Here is an 18,958-nt window from a genome sequence, read left to right on the forward strand (position 1 = left end):
GTAGGTCGGTCATTAGCTTACCTAATACAGTCAGAGGCGTTGGTCTGGTATGCCGAGGCACTCTTTTCACAAAGGAAACGAGCTGCTGATAGATTCTTCCGATATCCTCAAACTGTCGCAGAGCAAAGGCATAGGATGGTATATGTGCAATGGTTTGCAGTTCGAGTAGATCGGAACTTTTGGTTCCGATGCAGAAGGCGACAACTTGGTCTTGTTTAAGAGCAGCAGCAGCACTCCTGACCTCGTCTCGAGAGACACCCCCGCTCAACAGAATCAATATCTGTGGCACACCTTCTCTGTGCCGACTCCCAGAGGACTGTGCGAAAGTTTTGGTCCTCACGTATTCAAGAGCTGCCCCAGTGTTGAGGGGCCCGCCACCTTTGTGTTTCAACTGCTCAACAGTAGTAAGAACATCTTGTAAATCGGTGTAGGTGTTGAAACTAAAGTGCATCTGTGGATCGCTGCTATACTGGACCACAGAGACCCGGTCCCCGTTCTCACCAACAGTGAGTGTTTCCACCACTCGTTTAATAAAACTTTTAATGGCTGGGAATCCACTCATAGTTTCATCTGACCCATCCACCAGAAACACAATGTCTCTTTGTGGGGACTGTTCCACTAGAAAAAAAGGGGGAAACCTTGTTAAGGATAAAAACAAAAACAAAGTGACATCATATATGTTGTTGTCATAGCTTGGTTTGTATAGATAGATCATTCAAGATGCTTCAAAACAAGAAGGGCAAGGGACATCCTATGTACACAGAAAAAAGTTGATGAACATTGAAAGAGAAGACTCTCATCAAATCAAAGTTCGATGTCAATGATTTGATAATCATTGGCTCAAGGAAGAGCTTCAGAAAGAGAGATGATGTGGAGCTGTCAAGAAAAGGCTCTCCGGAGAGGATAGTAGGTGAGCCATACAAGAAACAGTGGAATCAAGTTTTTCCGAACAAGTGGAGAAACTTTAAGGGTTAATAAACTGATCAACAGACATTCTATGGATGTTGATATCAGTTTCATTGAAGCTCCCAAAAAGGAGCAAATGTTTCAAAACAAGGCAAAACCAGAGGCAAATCTTACCTACAGGAGCCTCAAGCGCTTTTCCCACCTGGACAAATGACACTATCTCTTGTTGGACCGACAAAAGTTCACCGAAAACGGGCAAATTAAAAATATGAGCGGAAGAGGAGGCAATTTCCTCTAGCTCCTCTTGTTTTCCATTTTTCATTCCAATAGCAAAAGACAAAACGCCCATTTGTTGGAGGTCAGCTGCAGCTCCAGAAATGTCGTCGTCGGATTCGCCTCCACTCAATAAAAACAAAATCTGAGGGACTCCCTGGACAACTCTGCTTCCGGAGGCAGCGTTGAAAATGAAATCCCGCACAAACTCAAGTGCAGCTCCCGTGTTCCTCAGTCTCCCGCCTTTATGCCGAAGGCTTCTAACAGCATAGATGATGGCTCGTTTGGAACCGTGGGCCGTCAAGTTGAAGTAAATACTGGTGTCATCACTATACTGAAGGACGGCCACTCTGACCTTATCATCATCAATGTCCAGCTCTTCTACCATTCTTCTGATGAACTCCCGAATAGCCGGTAATCCGTTTCTAGAGGCGTCCGAACCGTCGAGAAGGAACACGATGTCCCTCTTAGTGCGGCCTGCGTTCAGTGTGTAAATACATATAAAGATCATTCAGAGACAAGTGTGCAGGGAATGAAAGGTGAAGCCCTTTATGTTTTTGTTCCGAGTATGTGAAAATCTAAAAGGAATCGTGTGGTTGGACTTGAAAAAGAACTCCATCGCTGAAAGACTAAGACAGAAAATAGTATACAGAGTATATAGTCTATATAAAATTCAGTGAGTTTCATATTGTCTAATGCAAAACACGTATTAAGACAATTGTGCAGAATCAGTAGATTTCATGAAATCAGTAAATGGGATTCTTACCTATTAAACCAGATGTGGATTCTGTGGCGTCTTTATTTGCATTCAGCGCAGCAACAAGTTTAGATTTGATTGAGGGCAACTCGGAAACACGGGTGATCTTGTATATGAAACCAGGTTCAAAGGTAACCGTTTCCAAGTCTGAAAAATTGGCATCACCCACTGCAACCCCCAGGGATACAATTTCATGGTCCTTAAGAGCGAGAGCTGGGCTCTTTATGTCATCGGTGGAAGGGTTGGTAGCTAAAAGAATCAAAATCTGTGGCACGCCTTCCAGCCTCCTGCTGCCAGAGGAGGAAGTAAAGACGCTGTGTCTTACAAACTGCAGTGCCGCCCCAACATTAAGGCGCTCCCCACCACCACCGTGCCTTAAATTGTCAATGGCGTTCATAATGTCACTCTCAGTCTTGTGGGAGTTCAGATAGAAGTTGACATTGGGCTTATCGGCAAACTGAACAACAGACACTCTGTCTTGGTTCTCACTGACATAGAGACTCTCCACTATGCTCTTAAGAAAGAGTTTTATGTCTGAAAACCCGTTTCTGGTCTTTTCAGAGCCATCCAGTAGAAATACAATATCTCTTTTTACAGCATGACCTTGTACTATAAATGGAAAAAATACATGGAGATTTTTAGGAAACCCTTGAGCTAACAGCAGAAATAAGTGTTTTTTTTCTTACCTTCTCGCAGGACAGTGTCTAGTTCAGCTCTTGGAAGGCCCACAAAGGTATTAAGTCGTTGAGGGACAGTACCGAGTTCGTTGAATTCCTTCACTTTGAAGGCAAATGAAGGGTTGTGCGAAATCTCTTCGATCTGCCTTTGGTCCGCATCTTTGACACCGACGCCAAATGGTACAACCCCCTCGGTCTTCAGTACACCGGCAGGCTCCTTCACGTTGTCCCTGGATCTTCTTCCGGTCAGAACAATCAAAAACTGCGGAACACTCCGCGCTCTGCGGCTGCCGTATCTCTCGGACAAGATAGTGTCCCGCATGAACGTCAGAGCTGATCCCGTGTTGAGACTGCGTCCTCCGGCCAGTGTCATTTGACTGACAGCTCTCACAACCTCCTCTTTGGTCTGATAAGTGTTCAGGTAGAAATTAGGAGTTGGCCTCTCGCTGTGCTGAACCACCGCAACTCGCACTTTGTCACTCCCGATGTCAAGCGGTTCAATAACCTTAAGGATAAAATCCTGGACGTAAGCAAAGTCTGACCGAACGAAGTCGGTGCCATCAATAAGGAAGGCAACATCCCTTTCAGATCCGGAAACCACTGTGGAAAACAAGTCAGAAATAATAAAACTCAATTGAATTTTACCAAGGAATCCATCCATCCATCCATTTTCTGAGCCACTTCTCCTCACTAGGGTCGCGGGCGTGCTGGAGCCTATCCCAGCTGTCATCGGGCAGGAGGCGGGGTACACCCTGAACTGGTTGCCAGCCAATCGCAGGGCACATAGAAACAAACAACCATTCGCACTCACAGTCATGCCTACGGGCAATTTAGAGTCTCCAATAAATGCATGTTTTTGGGATGTGGGAGGAAACCGGAGTGCCCGGAGAAAACCCACGCAGGCACGGGGAGAACATGCAAACTCCACACAGGCGGGGCCGGGGATTGAACCCGGGTCCTCAGAACTGTGAGGCTGACGCTCTAACCAGTCGGCCACCGTGCCGCCTACCAAGGAATCATATACACAAATCTGGTGTTGTAGCTGAACGAAGGTTAATTAACTTGTTCATGTTATGGGCGAATGTGAACAGAACTTAGTTCATTTCTGACTGACAAACGTTAATGACAATGTGCTCATTCTGGTGTCTGTGAACAGTTTTAGAATGAAAGTTCATTTTCATTCAAGAGTGCCAGGCTTTGTCAGGGACTTCTAGGACAAAACCCATCTGAACACACTACATATATACGAGCCTTCATATGTCGGGGTATAAACACCATATGGGCAACTTATTCAGTGCGGCCCCCATTCATGTTTACATGTGTGAGATGTGCTCAGGGGCACTCTGTAAATGGGAAAGAATGTGTTCTTTGAAAGGAAAATTATTTGGATCAGAATGCTTTAGTTAAAACTGTATGATCACACTCTCATAATATGGACTTTATTTTGTTTTGTAATATAAGACTAGATCAGATCAAATATTTTGTTATAGTATAGTCAGCCAGAGCTTCTAGGAATGCGAAGTCATCAATGTCCTTTCACCATCATTCTTGTCATACTGTGTGGCATGTTTTTTTTTTTATTCGATTATTGTTTTTTTTTTTGTACAATAAGGACAAAAGTCATGCTTTTGTTTTAATTCATTAAAAAAAACACCATTCAAGCAACAAGTTTTTCCTCATGTTTTTGAGATTGCAGGGTGAAAGCTGCAGCTGGCTACGAGTGTGGACTGAATGGGTGGCAACAATGGGGAAATGGAATGCCAGTATTTTGTGGGTAATAGCCCGTCAGCAACATATACAGGTAGGAAAAAAAAAGTGAAACTATGAAGTAGTTCATTTTTGGAACAGTGAACTTAGTTCAAAATGTTGAATTATGAACTGAACTCGTCGATTTTTGGAAGCGTGAACTGAACTTTGAACTAGTTTGCATAGAAAATGAACTTTCTCAACACTGCAAAAATCGCCCGCTAAATACGCAGTTTGTCTATATAATTTTCTCACTTTCAATGTGTTTAAAAAGTGTTTTTTTTTTTTACATAAGTTTAAATGTGTCAGACACAAAAAACTCACCGGGTTCTTCAGTAACTGTTGACAAGTCTGTGTCACCGACGACCGCTATTAACTTTGGGATGATTTGTTCAGCCATTGCTGGCAAATAAGAGAAACTTGACTCATGATAAGCCAAGTCTGGAACAAATGCTACCGTTTGTAGCACGGCCTGGTCTGCTTGCCCGGAACTAACCACAAAGGTCAGAACGCCTTCAAGCGCCAGCTTGTCAGCCACACTCTTCATCTCATCCTGGGCCGGACCACCCGTGATGAGGACCAGCACCTGCTGGACTCCTTGTCTCTTGCGTGAGCCCGCTGACGTACTGAACATGTTGCGAAGGGCGTATTCCATGGCTGCACCCGTGTTTAAAACAGAGCCTCCGGTCAGTCTGAGTTGCGTGATCCTGTCCACGACATCTTGCCTGTCACGTGCGGTGTTGAGATAAAACTCAATTTTGGGCTGCTCGGCAAATTGCATGAGGCCAATTTGGACCCTCTCAGGGTTTACTTCCAGTTGATTGACCACATTAATCATGAAGTCCCGCACGTATGGGAAGTTATTGCTGCCGATGTAGTTAGAGCCATCCACAAGGAAGACAATGTCTCTGACCACTTTTTGAGTCTGCACCGTTGTTATTTCCACCACTGAGGAAAAGAAAAAATACCAAATTAACGAATATTAAACCAATGTTTTCTGAACCTACATATTATGCTTTTTATCCACAAATCAAAACTTGTCTGGGACAGACTTTCATTAGAATACCCCAATGATCAGGAATTTCAGCACACTTTTCAGCCTCTTTAAAGAGAAGACATGAAATTGGCATTTTTTGAGGGGGAGTCCTGTCTCATGCATTTAAGACTTGGAAGAATAACAGCTTTATCATCCAGTGCAGTCTTATAACTGGCTAAACTTGGATATTTCAGCCCACTTCAAACTTGAGAAAACATCTTGCGGTAAGATTTAGATGTTTTGTTTTGGCAACATTAGCTTTATTTCATGGTCATAAGTAACTGTTAAACATGCATCTTTGCCGTGGTGTAATCGCTCACTCGCACACACTACAGTTAAAGTGCAAGTACCAAAAATGATCGCGTAAAACGTCTATACTTTGTCAATACATTTGTTCAACCAACAGCTTCTTCATGAAAATAATGAAGCAATGAATGCTTCTGTAAGGCCCTATGCATGTGTTCTTGTTTTTTTGGCACCTAAAAAATTAACTGGTGGCAGGTGTGTGTGGACTCCCATTTAACATGAGTTTGAATGTGACTGGTTACTCCTGAACACAGCCACATCCCATTTATAAGGGGGAGTGCACCTTCGTGCAACCAGGTTTATTTTTGTTTTATTTTAACTTTGTTTAACTAGGTAAAAAACCAGTTGAGACAGATAATCTCTTTTGCAATGGTGACCAGGCTAAGAAGGCAGGCAGCAAGTTAAACCCCAAGTCCAAGTCAATCACATACAAGAATATTTCAGTTGTTTATTTTCAGCTCCCCTCTCAAAAAGAAAGAATCAATTGAGTTGTACAAATTCTAGGTCACATTAATGGTGGAAAAAGTTTCAAATTATTTATTTTGGTCTAAATTATTTTACATCACATAAAAAATGGCATTTGAACAGAGGTGTGTAGACTTTTTAGATCCACTGTTGCCTTGTTCCTGTTTTTGTAATCTCTGCCTGGTGAGCCTATTGTGCTGTTTAACAAGTGGACACAAAATAGTAGAGACAATTTCCTGAAGCTGAATTTGCCTTAATTTATTATTTTATAAATATTTTCTTTATTGTATTTCAGATTAAGTGATATTGTTCAGCAATATCGGACTTTGCACATGCATATTTTATTTAAATATTTTTCGTTTATTTGATGTTTACGCTCGTTTAAAAAAATAAATCATAAGTTACTCAGTTACTGAGTACTTGAGTTGTCTTTTCACGATATACTTTGTTATTCTTACTCAAGTAATTCTTTTGAGGACTACTATTTACTTTTACTTGAGTCATATTATTCTAAAGTAACAGTATTCTAACTTGAGAACAATATTTGGCTACTTTACCCACCTCTGCACACAGTCCTGCAGCTTGAAGGAGAGCCTTATTTTTCATGATTTCAGACTTGAGAGCTTTATTTTTTGGCTTTGTAAAAACACTTCTCTGTGGTGTGTCGAATTTACAAGACATTCTTTGGCCTCTTTAATGGGTTAATGACTCTCCATACCTCTATGCCAAATGTATATTTGTTTAAGTACATTTTTTGTGAACTGAGTCAGTTTATTTATATGTTTTTATTTATCTAAGATATTTTATTTATTGTTCTACATTTCAGCCAGTGTTCAATATTGTTTATAATTAAAAGTTAATTTTTCTTAAAAAGGATGCACTTGAATTATTAGTGACCTAAATAAACAACAATACTATCATTTATCGTGATAATTTTGGGGAAAATATATCGTCCTAAACATTTGCTATCGTGATAGGTCTACTAGCGACCAGTCCAGGGTGTATCACGCATCTCATCCCATGTCCCCTAGGATAGGTTCAAATTTATCTGCGAACCTCATGAGGACTAGAGCTATAGAAAATGGATGAACGTATGAAATGTATGGATGTGTTTGGAGTACAAAGCCTTACCTGGCTCAGTGGGCACTTCAGTCACCACAATACCAGCCAAAGTAGAAAGTGCGTTCATGATCGTATTCGGGTTGCGATGTAGCATACGGAAGTCCTTCATCATGAACACGACACTCTCGTCAAAGGCAATCTCCTTTAGCTCTTGCTCCTCGGCCGTCTTCGAACCGGCGGCCAAGGTCAGCACGCCCATTTGCAGCAGAGCCCTGGCCGGCCCTCTCACATCATCAGCGGACCTTTTCGTGGTCATCAGGAGCAAAAGCTGCGGGACGCCTCGTTGAAGGCGACTGCCCTTGTCAGGCCGGAGCATGTCAGTCCTCACAAAGTCCAAAGCCGCCCCGATGTTGACCGCCTGGCCCGGTCTGGGTTTGATTCGACCCAAAGCGGTCGTTAGTTCGTCCTTGGATCCGTAGGAGTTGAGGTCCATCTCCAGTCGGGGGACGTTGCTGAACTGGGCCAAACCCACTTGCACACCGTCCGGGCCAATGGGCATGATGTCGATGAACTTCCGGATGTATTCACGTACGGAGTTGATAACTGTGGCACCCATCGTGCTGTCAAGGAGGAAAATGATGTCTCTTTCTCCAACGGCCAAGGCTGGTGAGGAGAGAACATAGATCAATAGGAGACTCAAAATTAACTACAACTTTGATGAGTTCTCCTTTTAATACTAGTAGCATTGCTAAGTCCCCATTATAATCATTAGCCATTTAGGTTCCTTTCATTGTGTCACCATGTACAGTGCTTAACCACCACCCAAATTTAGGTGATTTTTTTGTTGGGTTTTTTTTGGGAGGGGAGGGGGGGGGGTAGCGTCCGCATTAAAGCACTTTACAATGCTGAATGCCCTCTTTATTAGACCACCTGTCATAAAAACAAAAAGACAGCATCCAGCATCGTGAATTGCTTTAAATGCAGACACTCCCCCCCCCCCTCCTCCCCATTCATTTCATTTCATTCATTCATTCATTCATTCATCCATCTTCCGTTCTGTTTATCCTCACTAGGGTCGCGGGTATATATATATATATATATATACACATGTATGTATGTATATATAATTATTATTTTTTTTTTTTTACACTGGATACTTGCTTCAATGAGACAGTGGTTAACAAATCTATTAAACCACCTGTCATAAAAACGAGAAGACTCTGGCTTTGTGAAGTGCTTCAGTGTGGGTTTTTCCAATGTGAAAATCTTACAATAACGAATTTCAAACTTCAAGTCACCTTGTTTATTATCAAATTTAAGACAGATAATAATAACAGGCGGCACGGTGGTCGACTGGTTAGAGCGTCAGCCTCACAGTTCTGAGGACCCGGGTTCAATCCCCGGCCCCGACTGTGTGGAGTTTGCATGTTCTCCCCGTGCCTGCGTGGGTTTTCTCCGGGCACTCCGGTTTCCTCCCACATCCCAAAAACATGCATTAATTGGAGACTCTAAATTGCCCGTAGGCATGACTGTGAGTGCGAATGGTTGTCTGTTTGTATGTGCCCTGCGATTGGGTGGCAACCAGTTCAGGGTGTACCCCGCCTCCTGCCCGATGACAGCTGGGATAGGCTCCAGCGCGCCCGCGACCCTAGTGAGGAGAAGCGGCTCAGAAAATGGATGGATGGATAATAATAACAATAATAATGGCAGCGCGGTGACCGACTGGTCAGCACGTCTGCCTCACAGTTCTGAGGACCCGCGTTTAAATCCGGCCTCGCCTGTGTGGAGTTTGCATGTTTTCCCCGTGCCTGCATGGGTTTTCTCCGGGTACTACGGTTTCCTCCCACATCCCCAAAACATGCATGGTAGGTTAATTGAAGGCTCTAAATTGTCTGTAGGTGTGAATGTGAGTGCGTATGGTTGTTTGTTTCTATGTGCCCTGCGATTGGCTGGCGACCAGTTCAGGGTTAAACCCGCCTCTCGCCCAACGATAGCTGGGATAGGCTCCAGCACGCCCGCGACCCAAGTGAAGATAAGCGGAACGGAAGATGGATGAATGAATAATAATTATTATTATTTAACATTAAAAATTTAATTTCAACGACAAAATGAAAGGGTTTTTCCAAAGCTGCCCTAAATGAACATTGATCGTTACCAAAATGTTTTTTTAAGAGTCCACAATAAAAAACTTTATATAGCTGGATTAACAAATTTATCAGACCACCTGGACAGTACAGTAAAAATACAATACAGTATCCGGCATTGGGGAGCACTTTAATGCAGACTCTTTTGATTTTTGCCAGATCTCGATGTTGACGTTGAAATGAGGAATGTCACACTAAACTTTTTATACCCATATTTGAGCCAGCTAATAGTAATAATTATAATGACGCATTAACTATATCATCTTTACCACAGCCTAAAGTAAGATTTATTCCCCAGTTGCCCAAAATCAAGAGCAATAACTGCCCAAATCAATTTTACTGTTTCTTCAATAGTATGTAGAAAGTATTTAAACCAAATGATATTGTTGATGCCCAAAAAAACATCATTATTATTGTTATCCAGAAATTTTCAGATTTGCAGTTTTACAAAATAAAACAATAGCACATGATTATGTCTAGCTCACACTTTAAGGACCATTGGATGCAAGCTGTCGAAGGATTTTTAGGTAAGAGCAAAATCTTGAAAAAAAAAAACAAAAAACACAATAACCACAATTACAGAAAAGTTACCTACCTTCTGTGAACTCATTCTGTACTATAATGGTGCGCTGGACCACACCCTGAACCAACGGTGACAGCTGGTCACCCACGCTCGCCACTGTTCTGAAATCAGGGGCCGACAGGACAAACGACCTATCGGTAGCGACTGCTTCCACATCTGCAGTGGCAGTGTTACCGATGACCACCCCAAACGTGATAACTCCGGCCCTCCTAAGGGCTCGGTCACCAGCACCGGTATCATCAGTGGATGGCCCAGCACTGATAACAACCACCATCTGGGGTATGCCCTCCTCTGCCCTGCCCCCTGCTGATTCGCTCAAAAGGCTCTGGGCTACTTCCTCCAAGGCCAGGCCCAGGTTAGATTGAGGAGTCCCTGAGTATTTAAGTTCCTTCACAGCCTCCAGGACGGACGCTTTGCTGTCATAGCTACTGAGATAGAACTTAATCTCTGGGCTGGCGTGGTACAGGGCTAAGGCCACCCGAACGGTCTCTCTGCCCACATCGAGGCGCTCAATGATTCTCAACGCCAATTCACGCACGTATGGAAAGTTTGCTGCTCCAACGTTCTGCGATCCATCAATTAAGAGTACAAGGTCTGCGGAATCTTGCGCTTTAAGGGGGGAGAGAGAGAGAGAGAGAAACAGAACAAAATGGAACTTGTGAAAGGGTTAACGGTGAAAAAGTAGGGAAAGAATCTTGGGTGTCAAGTCACATTCAGTGTGAACAAATCATTGCAAAAAAACATCATGCTGCATGTCGGCTGAACCAAGGAGATTTGCCCAAGTGATTCCAGTTGTTAGCTGTCTTTAGTAGATTACTGCAAAGCGTAGATTAGAATGTGGTGTTTGGTTTCACAATGACTTAACATGTGGCTCGCATACTTGACCAATTTGCAGCTCTTTTTAGTTTAGATGAGTTCAAAGGAAGCTACCAATAACTAAAGTGACAATTTTACACATTTGCCTGGATTTGGGGAAAGTGGACATACACTGGACATGGACATGAACATACACTCCTCTGCAAAAATATTGAAACAGAGCATTTCCTTTATCGTTGCCGTGAACTGAAAACATTTGGCTCTGACACCAAAAGATGAATATGAGACAAAAGAGCGACAAGTTCTGGATCGGATACACAACTTTTGGTGAAACCATCCACTTTTCATGTGAGCACAAGTATTGGAACAATCAATCAATCCGTCTAATTTTATTTATGAAGCACTTTTCATGCAGTGAAATGCAACTCAAAGTGCTTCACATAGTTCAAATCAAACCCTCCTGCCCCTCAACCACACACACACACACACACACACACACACACACTTACACACACTATCCATGGGGTGGACAAACAAGTCATTGTGAAGCTGAGAGAAGTTGTGTATTGGATACAAAAGCACATACAGTGGAACCTTGGATTTCGTAAATATTATGTTCCTGAAAGTCTGATTTCCATCCATCCATCCATTTTCTGAGCCGCTTATCCTCACAAGGGCCGCGGGAGCGCTGGAGCCTATCCCAGCTATCATCGGGCAGGAGGCGGGGTACACCTTGAACGGGTCGCCAGCCAATCGCAGCTGAAGCAATATTTCCCATAGGAAATAATGTACAAATTAATCCATTCGAGACAACCAAAAATTTGAACAAAAAATACATTTTATACATAACTATAGCTTTACATCCAAAAACAGTATGAAATATGAATTGCTAAAAATATGGATAAATTAACATTTAACATCACTTCTATTGAAGACTTGATGGCATATACAATGAGGAGGGGAGAGAAGGGAGCCATTTTCTGTGTTCTTTCATTCTATAGCGTTTCTCGCCTTTTTGTTTGTGAATGGGTGAATCTGAGGCTTTGTAAAGCGCTTTTGGGCACTGTGATAGTATCGCTAAAACGCTGGCACTCTGAACTTTCTCGTGTGTTGCATTAAAAGGGTTCAACAGACTGACGGCAATAACAAGCCTCCCAGTCTGCTCGGCAACATTCGGACAAGTTGGGGCAACATTGGCTAACACATCTTGTTAAAAGTTAAGCCTTTAAAATAAAAGGACGGCAATATAAAAACAGTTTCACCACACTTTTTGGGGGGGCCCAGTGATAACCAGGGCCGTACTCACTACAGTATTTTGTGCTTATTTATTGAGTGCGACTATTAAAACCATGCAGCCCAAGAAGGTGTGGTGAACAGTGTGTTAGAGTGTTATTCTATCTACAATGTGCATTTATTTTGAAGGTCTGACTTTTGACAGGATGTGTTACACAGATGTTGCCCGTGTATTGCAAAGCAGACCGAGAGGGTTATTGCTTTGAGTTGTTAGTAAAGGCTTGCATCATGGAATACGCCTTGCTGTCCGTTGAACCCTTTATACACAACCTATGAAATGCTTCGGATGAACGTGCACCTTTTCTGAGAATTCAATGGCCTAATCACACGTTTTTTTTTCCTAGTACAAAAACCAAGCAAATGTTCGAAAACGGGGACAACATTTTGATTTAAAAATTAATAAATTGGTGAATCATACTAAAACTAGTGGATACGAAAAACGAGGTTCCATTGTAAGGATAAGAGGTACAGAAAATGGATGGATGGATGGATGGATGGATGGATGGATGTAATTTTGCTCTCGTCTCATATTCATCTTTTGATGTCAAACCCAAATGTTTTCAGTCAGAAATAGGCTTCACTGTTCATGTGCTCTTGGGCAAAAGTGTATCTACAGTAATCATGATGGGGAAAACAATAGGCTGGGGAAAATATGCCTTTCTATCATCGTCTGGGAATAATGATGAGCAAAATATTAACATACTGTACGTATGTATATTTTATTGCGACAGAGGAAAACGATCTATTTTGATGATGACATTGATACAGTGTGTTCCTTGTACAAACTCCATGGTTTCAGCCAACCATGCAGACTCGTGTTATGGACCTCAGATAAAGTGACCAGTAATGACCTGCTGGCTCATCCTTTTGTGTGCTGAAGTTTGTACTGAGTCAGTTTTGTTCCATAGCTCTTAATATTTAGTATTCCAAAACTTACCATGTATCAACCTCTCGGCTCGATCGACTTTATCATCAATTTCCATTTCATTTATTTTCCTTTGAAGTCAGTACTTACTGAATTTGGTTACACATCTGCATTGTGAAGTAACTATTAAAATAATTGCCACGGGTCAACCTATGGGCCCAACTGACTTGTTTTTTAGTACTTCTTCAGCAGTGTCAGAATGGAGACCAGTCAGATTCATCACTGTCTCAGATACACAATGTTACACTTAAAAAAAGAAATAATAATAATAAAAACCAAACATTTAGACATTGTGATGGATAAGGGCAAACATGTACAGGACACATAAGCAAGTGGTGGTGAGTGGTTAGCAATTGTTAAAAGATCACTGATTGGTGTAGAAGTTGTGATGTGCTGTTGTGGTATTAATATTTATTATGTGAGCTCTTAACCCTCCTATCATCTTTGGGGTCAATTTGACCCCATCCAACGTCTTGAGTCTTATTTAATGATTTTTCTTACGTTGTAATTTAATGGAGAGACTGGGTAGTCTTTGGGAAGTTCCCCTGGGAGAATATATGAAACATATTTAGGGCTAGTTAGGTAGGCAACAAACAAACAAAGTAACTGCCACATGGACTTGGGTGAAAAAAAAAAAAAATATATATTTCTAATCATTTTCTGGGGGTGTATTTTGCTGGGGTAAAACGTATAATGTAAGGTAACAGGAGGGTTAATTATGTGATTGATAATAATAGATAATGTAAATAACTGGCATATTTCAAACCTGAAGGACCAAAATATTTACGATTCAATGTTTTCAATTACCAAACAGAATTTGTTGGGTGTAGACATATGGCTCTCAATCACATGCATCTGAGGGGTTTTCTAAAAGTAAACATAGCAAGTGATGTTAATTTTTGTAGATAATGAAAGGTTACTGTAGGTAAAGTGTATCTGATTGTGTTAATAATAAAAAGTCAGCCACATGTGCAACGGATTCCATCCGGCACATGCGGACACATTAGTATGATAGTGGACGACTGTCCCATTTCATTACCTGTCCCTCCTCTAGCCCCGGGGGCTTCGTTCATCATCGGCGAACCCCACGACTGTGCCACTGCATCGCAAAAACCCACTAAATCTAAAACCTACTAAATCTTGGCTCAGACCCCGCAAGGCCAGAAAAGAGTCTACACTGAACATATGACTTTGACGAGGTTGGCTAGCAATCTCCCTGAGCTCCCAGTCAACAGCGTCCTGAACTCCGACTGCAAACACCTCCGCGCCGGCCATTCGCAGCACTTGCGCCGGTTCGACCACGTCGTCCTGCGAGCGGCCGTCCGTTAGCACCACCGCCACCTGCGCCGCTCCTTCGCTAGCCCGGCTGCCGGAAGCGCTGTTCAAATGGGTGCGGATCAGGAAGTCCAGGCCCAGGCCCGTCCGGGTGCCCCCGCCGAGATACGACATAGCCTTGACGTGCGCCAGGACTCCCTGCGTTGTCGGGTACCTCTTGAGGTGGAACTCGGTTTGCGGCTTGGTGTTGTACTGCACCAAAGCAAATTTGAATCTCCCCCCTCCGACCTGGTCCAATGCTTGTATCGTACTGTACATAAAATGTCTGACACTCAAAATTCTCCTTTCCCATACTCCACGACGAATCCACTAGAAAGTATACATCAGCTGCCAAATCGCTTGCACAATCTTCAAAAAGAGGAAAGATTGGTGTGGAGGACAATATTAATGACCAATTCCACTCTTTTATGAGTTTAATATGAACATTCCTAGCTGTTGTTTAATAATATATCGTAATGTGTTTTGATAACATAGTTTGTGGTATATTTATAGTTTGAACTATTAATATAGGCAATTCTAAACACTTTGGAGGAGTCAATTACTCGCTCCTTTTCCTTGCAAATAGCAGGGGATTACTGTAATCATGAAGGTTTGCAAGCAGGAGGCCTCAATAGTATAGTAAGTATGGATTTCTCCTAGTAGGGTGCGCCTAAAACACTTGGTCAAATTCTGACTTATTAGAGTTTTCGTTTTTATGGCGAGTCGTCAAAGATGCAATGGCAAAAATGCAAATGTTTGGTAATTTAGCACTGCTAATCTGTCTAGCCGTAGTATACATTGTTCCAATTTGGTAGCAATCGAACAAATCTCTGGTGTTCACTTTTCAAGGGCTCCTAGAAATGGCCCAAATGAGCCTAAAATAGCTGCTTCAAAGCAAAATGTTGGACTTCCTGTGTCTTTCCGGACATGGCTTCTTTAAACATTTTTGCGGGTCTATTCACGATAGACCTGACTAGCAAATGTCATACAGCTACAGTAAGTGGAACTGACTTCAGGGGCTTAATTTTCAGAAAAATGTTAGCAATTTCGAGAGGGCATCGCCACTGTTGAGAATCACCTGTAAAATTCAACTGCACTCATTGGAGTTCAACTTACCATCCTGAGCATCGAGTTTCGGGAGAAATCCTGAGAACAGGACCCCCAGGAGGGCGCATAGCGGTAGCAACCGATGCCTCGTCATCTTTACAAGAAAAACAGGGAAAAAGGAAAATTTGACTTAGTTAAGAAGACAGCATATCGGACGGGTCAGATCAGTCTGGACTTTGTTAATCAGCAGTTAATGAATTTTTTACTTGACTTGGCAACTAATTCATGTTTAATAGGAAATGGCATTAGTCCACATGAACTCACATTTGCTGACTGTCAAGTACATGCTAAATCAGGAGGTGGCACCATAACCCCCAAATGTAAGGTCAATTTTCTAGCAAATTACCTGTACAAACATTTGTGGAAATGACATAATACTAAAAATGATTTATGTGTGTGGATGGCTGATGCAAAGGCATTTCACATTCACACCAATGGACAATTTCCAATTAACCTACTGTGATTTTTAAAAAAAAAAATGTTATGGATGTATCTATGTATGTATATGTAGAAATCAATGCAGGCAGAATGAGAACATGCAAACTCCACACAGAAAACCTCAAACCACACATACCGGAACCCTCTCTCGCTGTGAGTCAACAGTGCTGACCACTCTTTAGAAAAATACATGTTTGCAAAAATACCACTTTGTATGTGTGTGTGTGTGTGTGTGTGCATGGACATGGTATAAGTAATCTACCGGTTATGTAACATGCTGACAAGGACATATTTCGTATTTTTAAGCAGGTCAGTAAGCACTCCCAGGGCAAGATACTCCAGGCTACAACTATTACAATTTGTGAAGTGTTCAGGAGGGATTGCAACGGACTACACACTCGCATGCATACACACACTGAACGGAGCAGACTGCACACATAATGTCGCACGTAACAGAAACAAAATGGCCAACTCCCTGTTCAATTTTGGACATTGGGTCCTTGAGACGTTTTTGTTTGTCCTGCCACGATGGATGTGTGTACTGTACCCCGTTCTGTGTCGCTCGGCCAAACTGGTGTCTGGGGCGATGTCCAGAGAATTTCGTTTTGACAAGTGAAGCAAGTGTTGGGAGCTGTTTTTTCCCCCCAAATTTTCTAGAAGGACTACTGAGTAAATTGTGCCTTATCTGTATAGGAAAAGTGTCAGGAAGGAAAAGCTTTTATTTTTAATGAATGGAATAAATCCCTGGGTGTGTCAAATGCTTCTACACCTAAGAAGTCTCAGCAACTCCCAACAACTATTTCTCCCTTATTAGGGCAGCGAAAAGGAACCTTGGAATCGTTGTTTATTATTATGGAAAATGAATTGCCTTTTTGAGGGCCTCAGCATGCCAGAATGCGCAATTTAAAAAATAATAATAATAATAATTCCCTCCAAAAAACCCTGACACAACTACACTGTTTCCAAGCTTTATTATTATTATTATTTATTATTAAAGTTTGATGATGCTTTCAAAGTTTTGAAGAAAATGTGTGTAATAGGACACATAAAAAAAAGTCTCAGGGACTAATGCCCGAAATATAACAAGTAGTTGGCCATTTTGGTCTGAAGCAGCCATTTTGGGCGAATTCCAGGGCTTGCTTCAAGGGCCCGGTCATAACTACTCGCAGGTTGAATAAGGGAGTTGACCATTGTACTTGAAAGCAGCCATGCTTTGGGTGAATTCCCTTTAGAGTGGCCCCTGGAAAGATAAGAAAAAATTTCGCCCTCGATACCAGTTTCACCGATCAATACGACATGTTGGACATGTCTAACAGGACGCACAAAAAAGTCTCAAGAACCTGTGCCCAAACTTTAATAGGAAGTCAGCCATTTTTGTTTGAAGCAGCCATTTGAGGGGTGATTTTGTTTGCCTATCCGGCAACCACACATATTGCACATACCAGAAACGGCCACTGACTGGAAGGAAGACCTACTATACACAAGTCCACAATGCTGCCCAAGACCCCAGACTCAGGAATTTTCATAGTTAAATAATTGTATCAATGAAAAAAAGGTGTATATTTTTCACATGAGCTGATTACCTCATACCTTCAACCTTCTGGCAACTTTACAGAAAATAATTATAGTAATAGGTCCCTATAAGCAAATAATTAGCCAACTCAATGATAGAAACTGCAATTGTAACTCCACACTGCCACCTACTGACAAAATGCAAGGGAATGAATCAATTCCAGACTCGAGTACAGTCTCTCAGCTAGAGGATGTGACTCGGACAGGAGGCTCCATGATAAAGTTACAAGCTCAGGGGGGAGTTTTTGACACAGCTGTTTTGTGTTAGTCTGTCTGACAGGGAGCAGATGTGCACTGGCTGGACAACGGTGCCCGTCGTCGGCCCTCACGCTAGCCTACAGGTCAGGATGTGACATTGGCATGGGATGGCAGCGATGGCGACAATCAGGAAGAAGACATTTGAAACATGACATAATCTTTGTGTTTTCGCCACCCGACGAGTAAGAAATGCTCTCTGCTGATTTACACCCATAGTCACTGCCATAAAAAAAAAGTAGAAGCTTTCAGAACGTTCCAGGTTTCCACACATCTGCGCTGCATCATGGAAAAAAAAAAAAGAAAAAAAAAAGCGAGAGCGCATGAGAGAGTGGAATTGTCATTAAACATGCTGATTTATAGTGTATTTCTTCAAATGCTTGGTTAAGAGTTCTTCTGCCAACAACAATACGAGCATCCAAGAGGGGGGTGGCAATAAATTATGTGAACACAAACTAGAAGCACAGAGCAAAGTGTCCCTCTTTCGACATCTTAGTATCTACATCTTACATCTCATAGGACAATATAAGGCTACTCATTGTTTTTGTTTTTGTTTTTTTGTGATTTTTGTAATGCAGTTTGCAGTTTATGTCTACTAACGTTTATGAAAACAAAGCAGATGCAAAAGTTTGAATCCAGAAAAAATATCAAAAAATAGAAGCCAACAGTTGTGTTTGAAGTGCGTATATTTACTTGATTACTAAAAATCAACAACATAAAAACTGTGTAAGTAATTAAGCTTATATGTTCACTATTTGAATTAGGTTCTCTCGCTATCCTATCTTCCGTCCATGCATTTTCTAAACCGCTTATCTTCATTATATCTGCAGGTGACCTGGAGCTTATTCCAATTGACTTTAAGTGAGAAACTGGGTACACCTGGACTGGTTGCTGGTTAATCGCGGGTCACATATAGACGACCAGCCAAAGAGATCACGCACAAAGGTACTCACTCCATGATCTTACGCCGTTGACGTGTGAGGTTTAAATAAACTTGTGTGTTTAGTTGTGTACATTAGGTTTTTTGCCAAAAAAGACATCAAAACAGTTTTATCACGGGCAAGTCAATAACAAACGGATTTTGCACCAGTCTGAGGCATCGGTGAGCACGTTGTGCATGTACACTAAGTGTGTACTATCAATCGCAATACAAAAAAGCTATTAAAACTGCAAGCAGTGATAAATGGGCAATTGGGGAGGATGCATGGCTTTAAACATTTGGAAAAAGCATGCTCTATTGTGTTTAGGTCAGGTCATTTAAGAATACAGTAGTCCTAATCCTT

The 18,958-nt window shown here is 42.0% G+C and overlaps 1 protein-coding gene across 5 annotated transcripts in view; it reads right to left on the minus strand.

The window, feature by feature from the left end:
- Positions 1-18,958, minus strand: part of LOC133410475 (collagen alpha-3(VI) chain-like) — an 84,319-nt gene that overhangs the window by 62,507 nt on the left and 2,854 nt on the right. The window contains exons 2-9 of one of the 5 annotated variants that reach the window (XM_061691705.1): positions 15,420-15,504; positions 9,968-10,564; positions 7,298-7,891; positions 4,684-5,307; positions 2,623-3,213; positions 1,946-2,545; positions 1,081-1,656; positions 22-618 (exon numbers count right to left, since the gene is read on the minus strand). In XM_061691705.1, coding sequence (XP_061547689.1) covers positions 22-618; positions 1,081-1,656; positions 1,946-2,545; positions 2,623-3,213; positions 4,684-5,307; positions 7,298-7,891; positions 9,968-10,564; positions 15,420-15,504 — 4,264 coding nt within the window. The remainder of the gene's footprint in view (positions 1-21; positions 619-1,080; positions 1,657-1,945; positions 2,546-2,622; positions 3,214-4,683; positions 5,308-7,297; positions 7,892-9,967; positions 10,565-15,419; positions 15,505-18,958) is intronic. The other 4 variants (XM_061691708.1, XM_061691707.1, XM_061691706.1 and 1 more) reach the window with 4 other exon arrangements.

Source organism: Phycodurus eques, chromosome 12 (genome assembly GCF_024500275.1).
Source record: "Phycodurus eques isolate BA_2022a chromosome 12, UOR_Pequ_1.1, whole genome shotgun sequence".
Classification (NCBI taxonomy): Eukaryota; Metazoa; Chordata; class Actinopteri; order Syngnathiformes; family Syngnathidae; genus Phycodurus; species Phycodurus eques.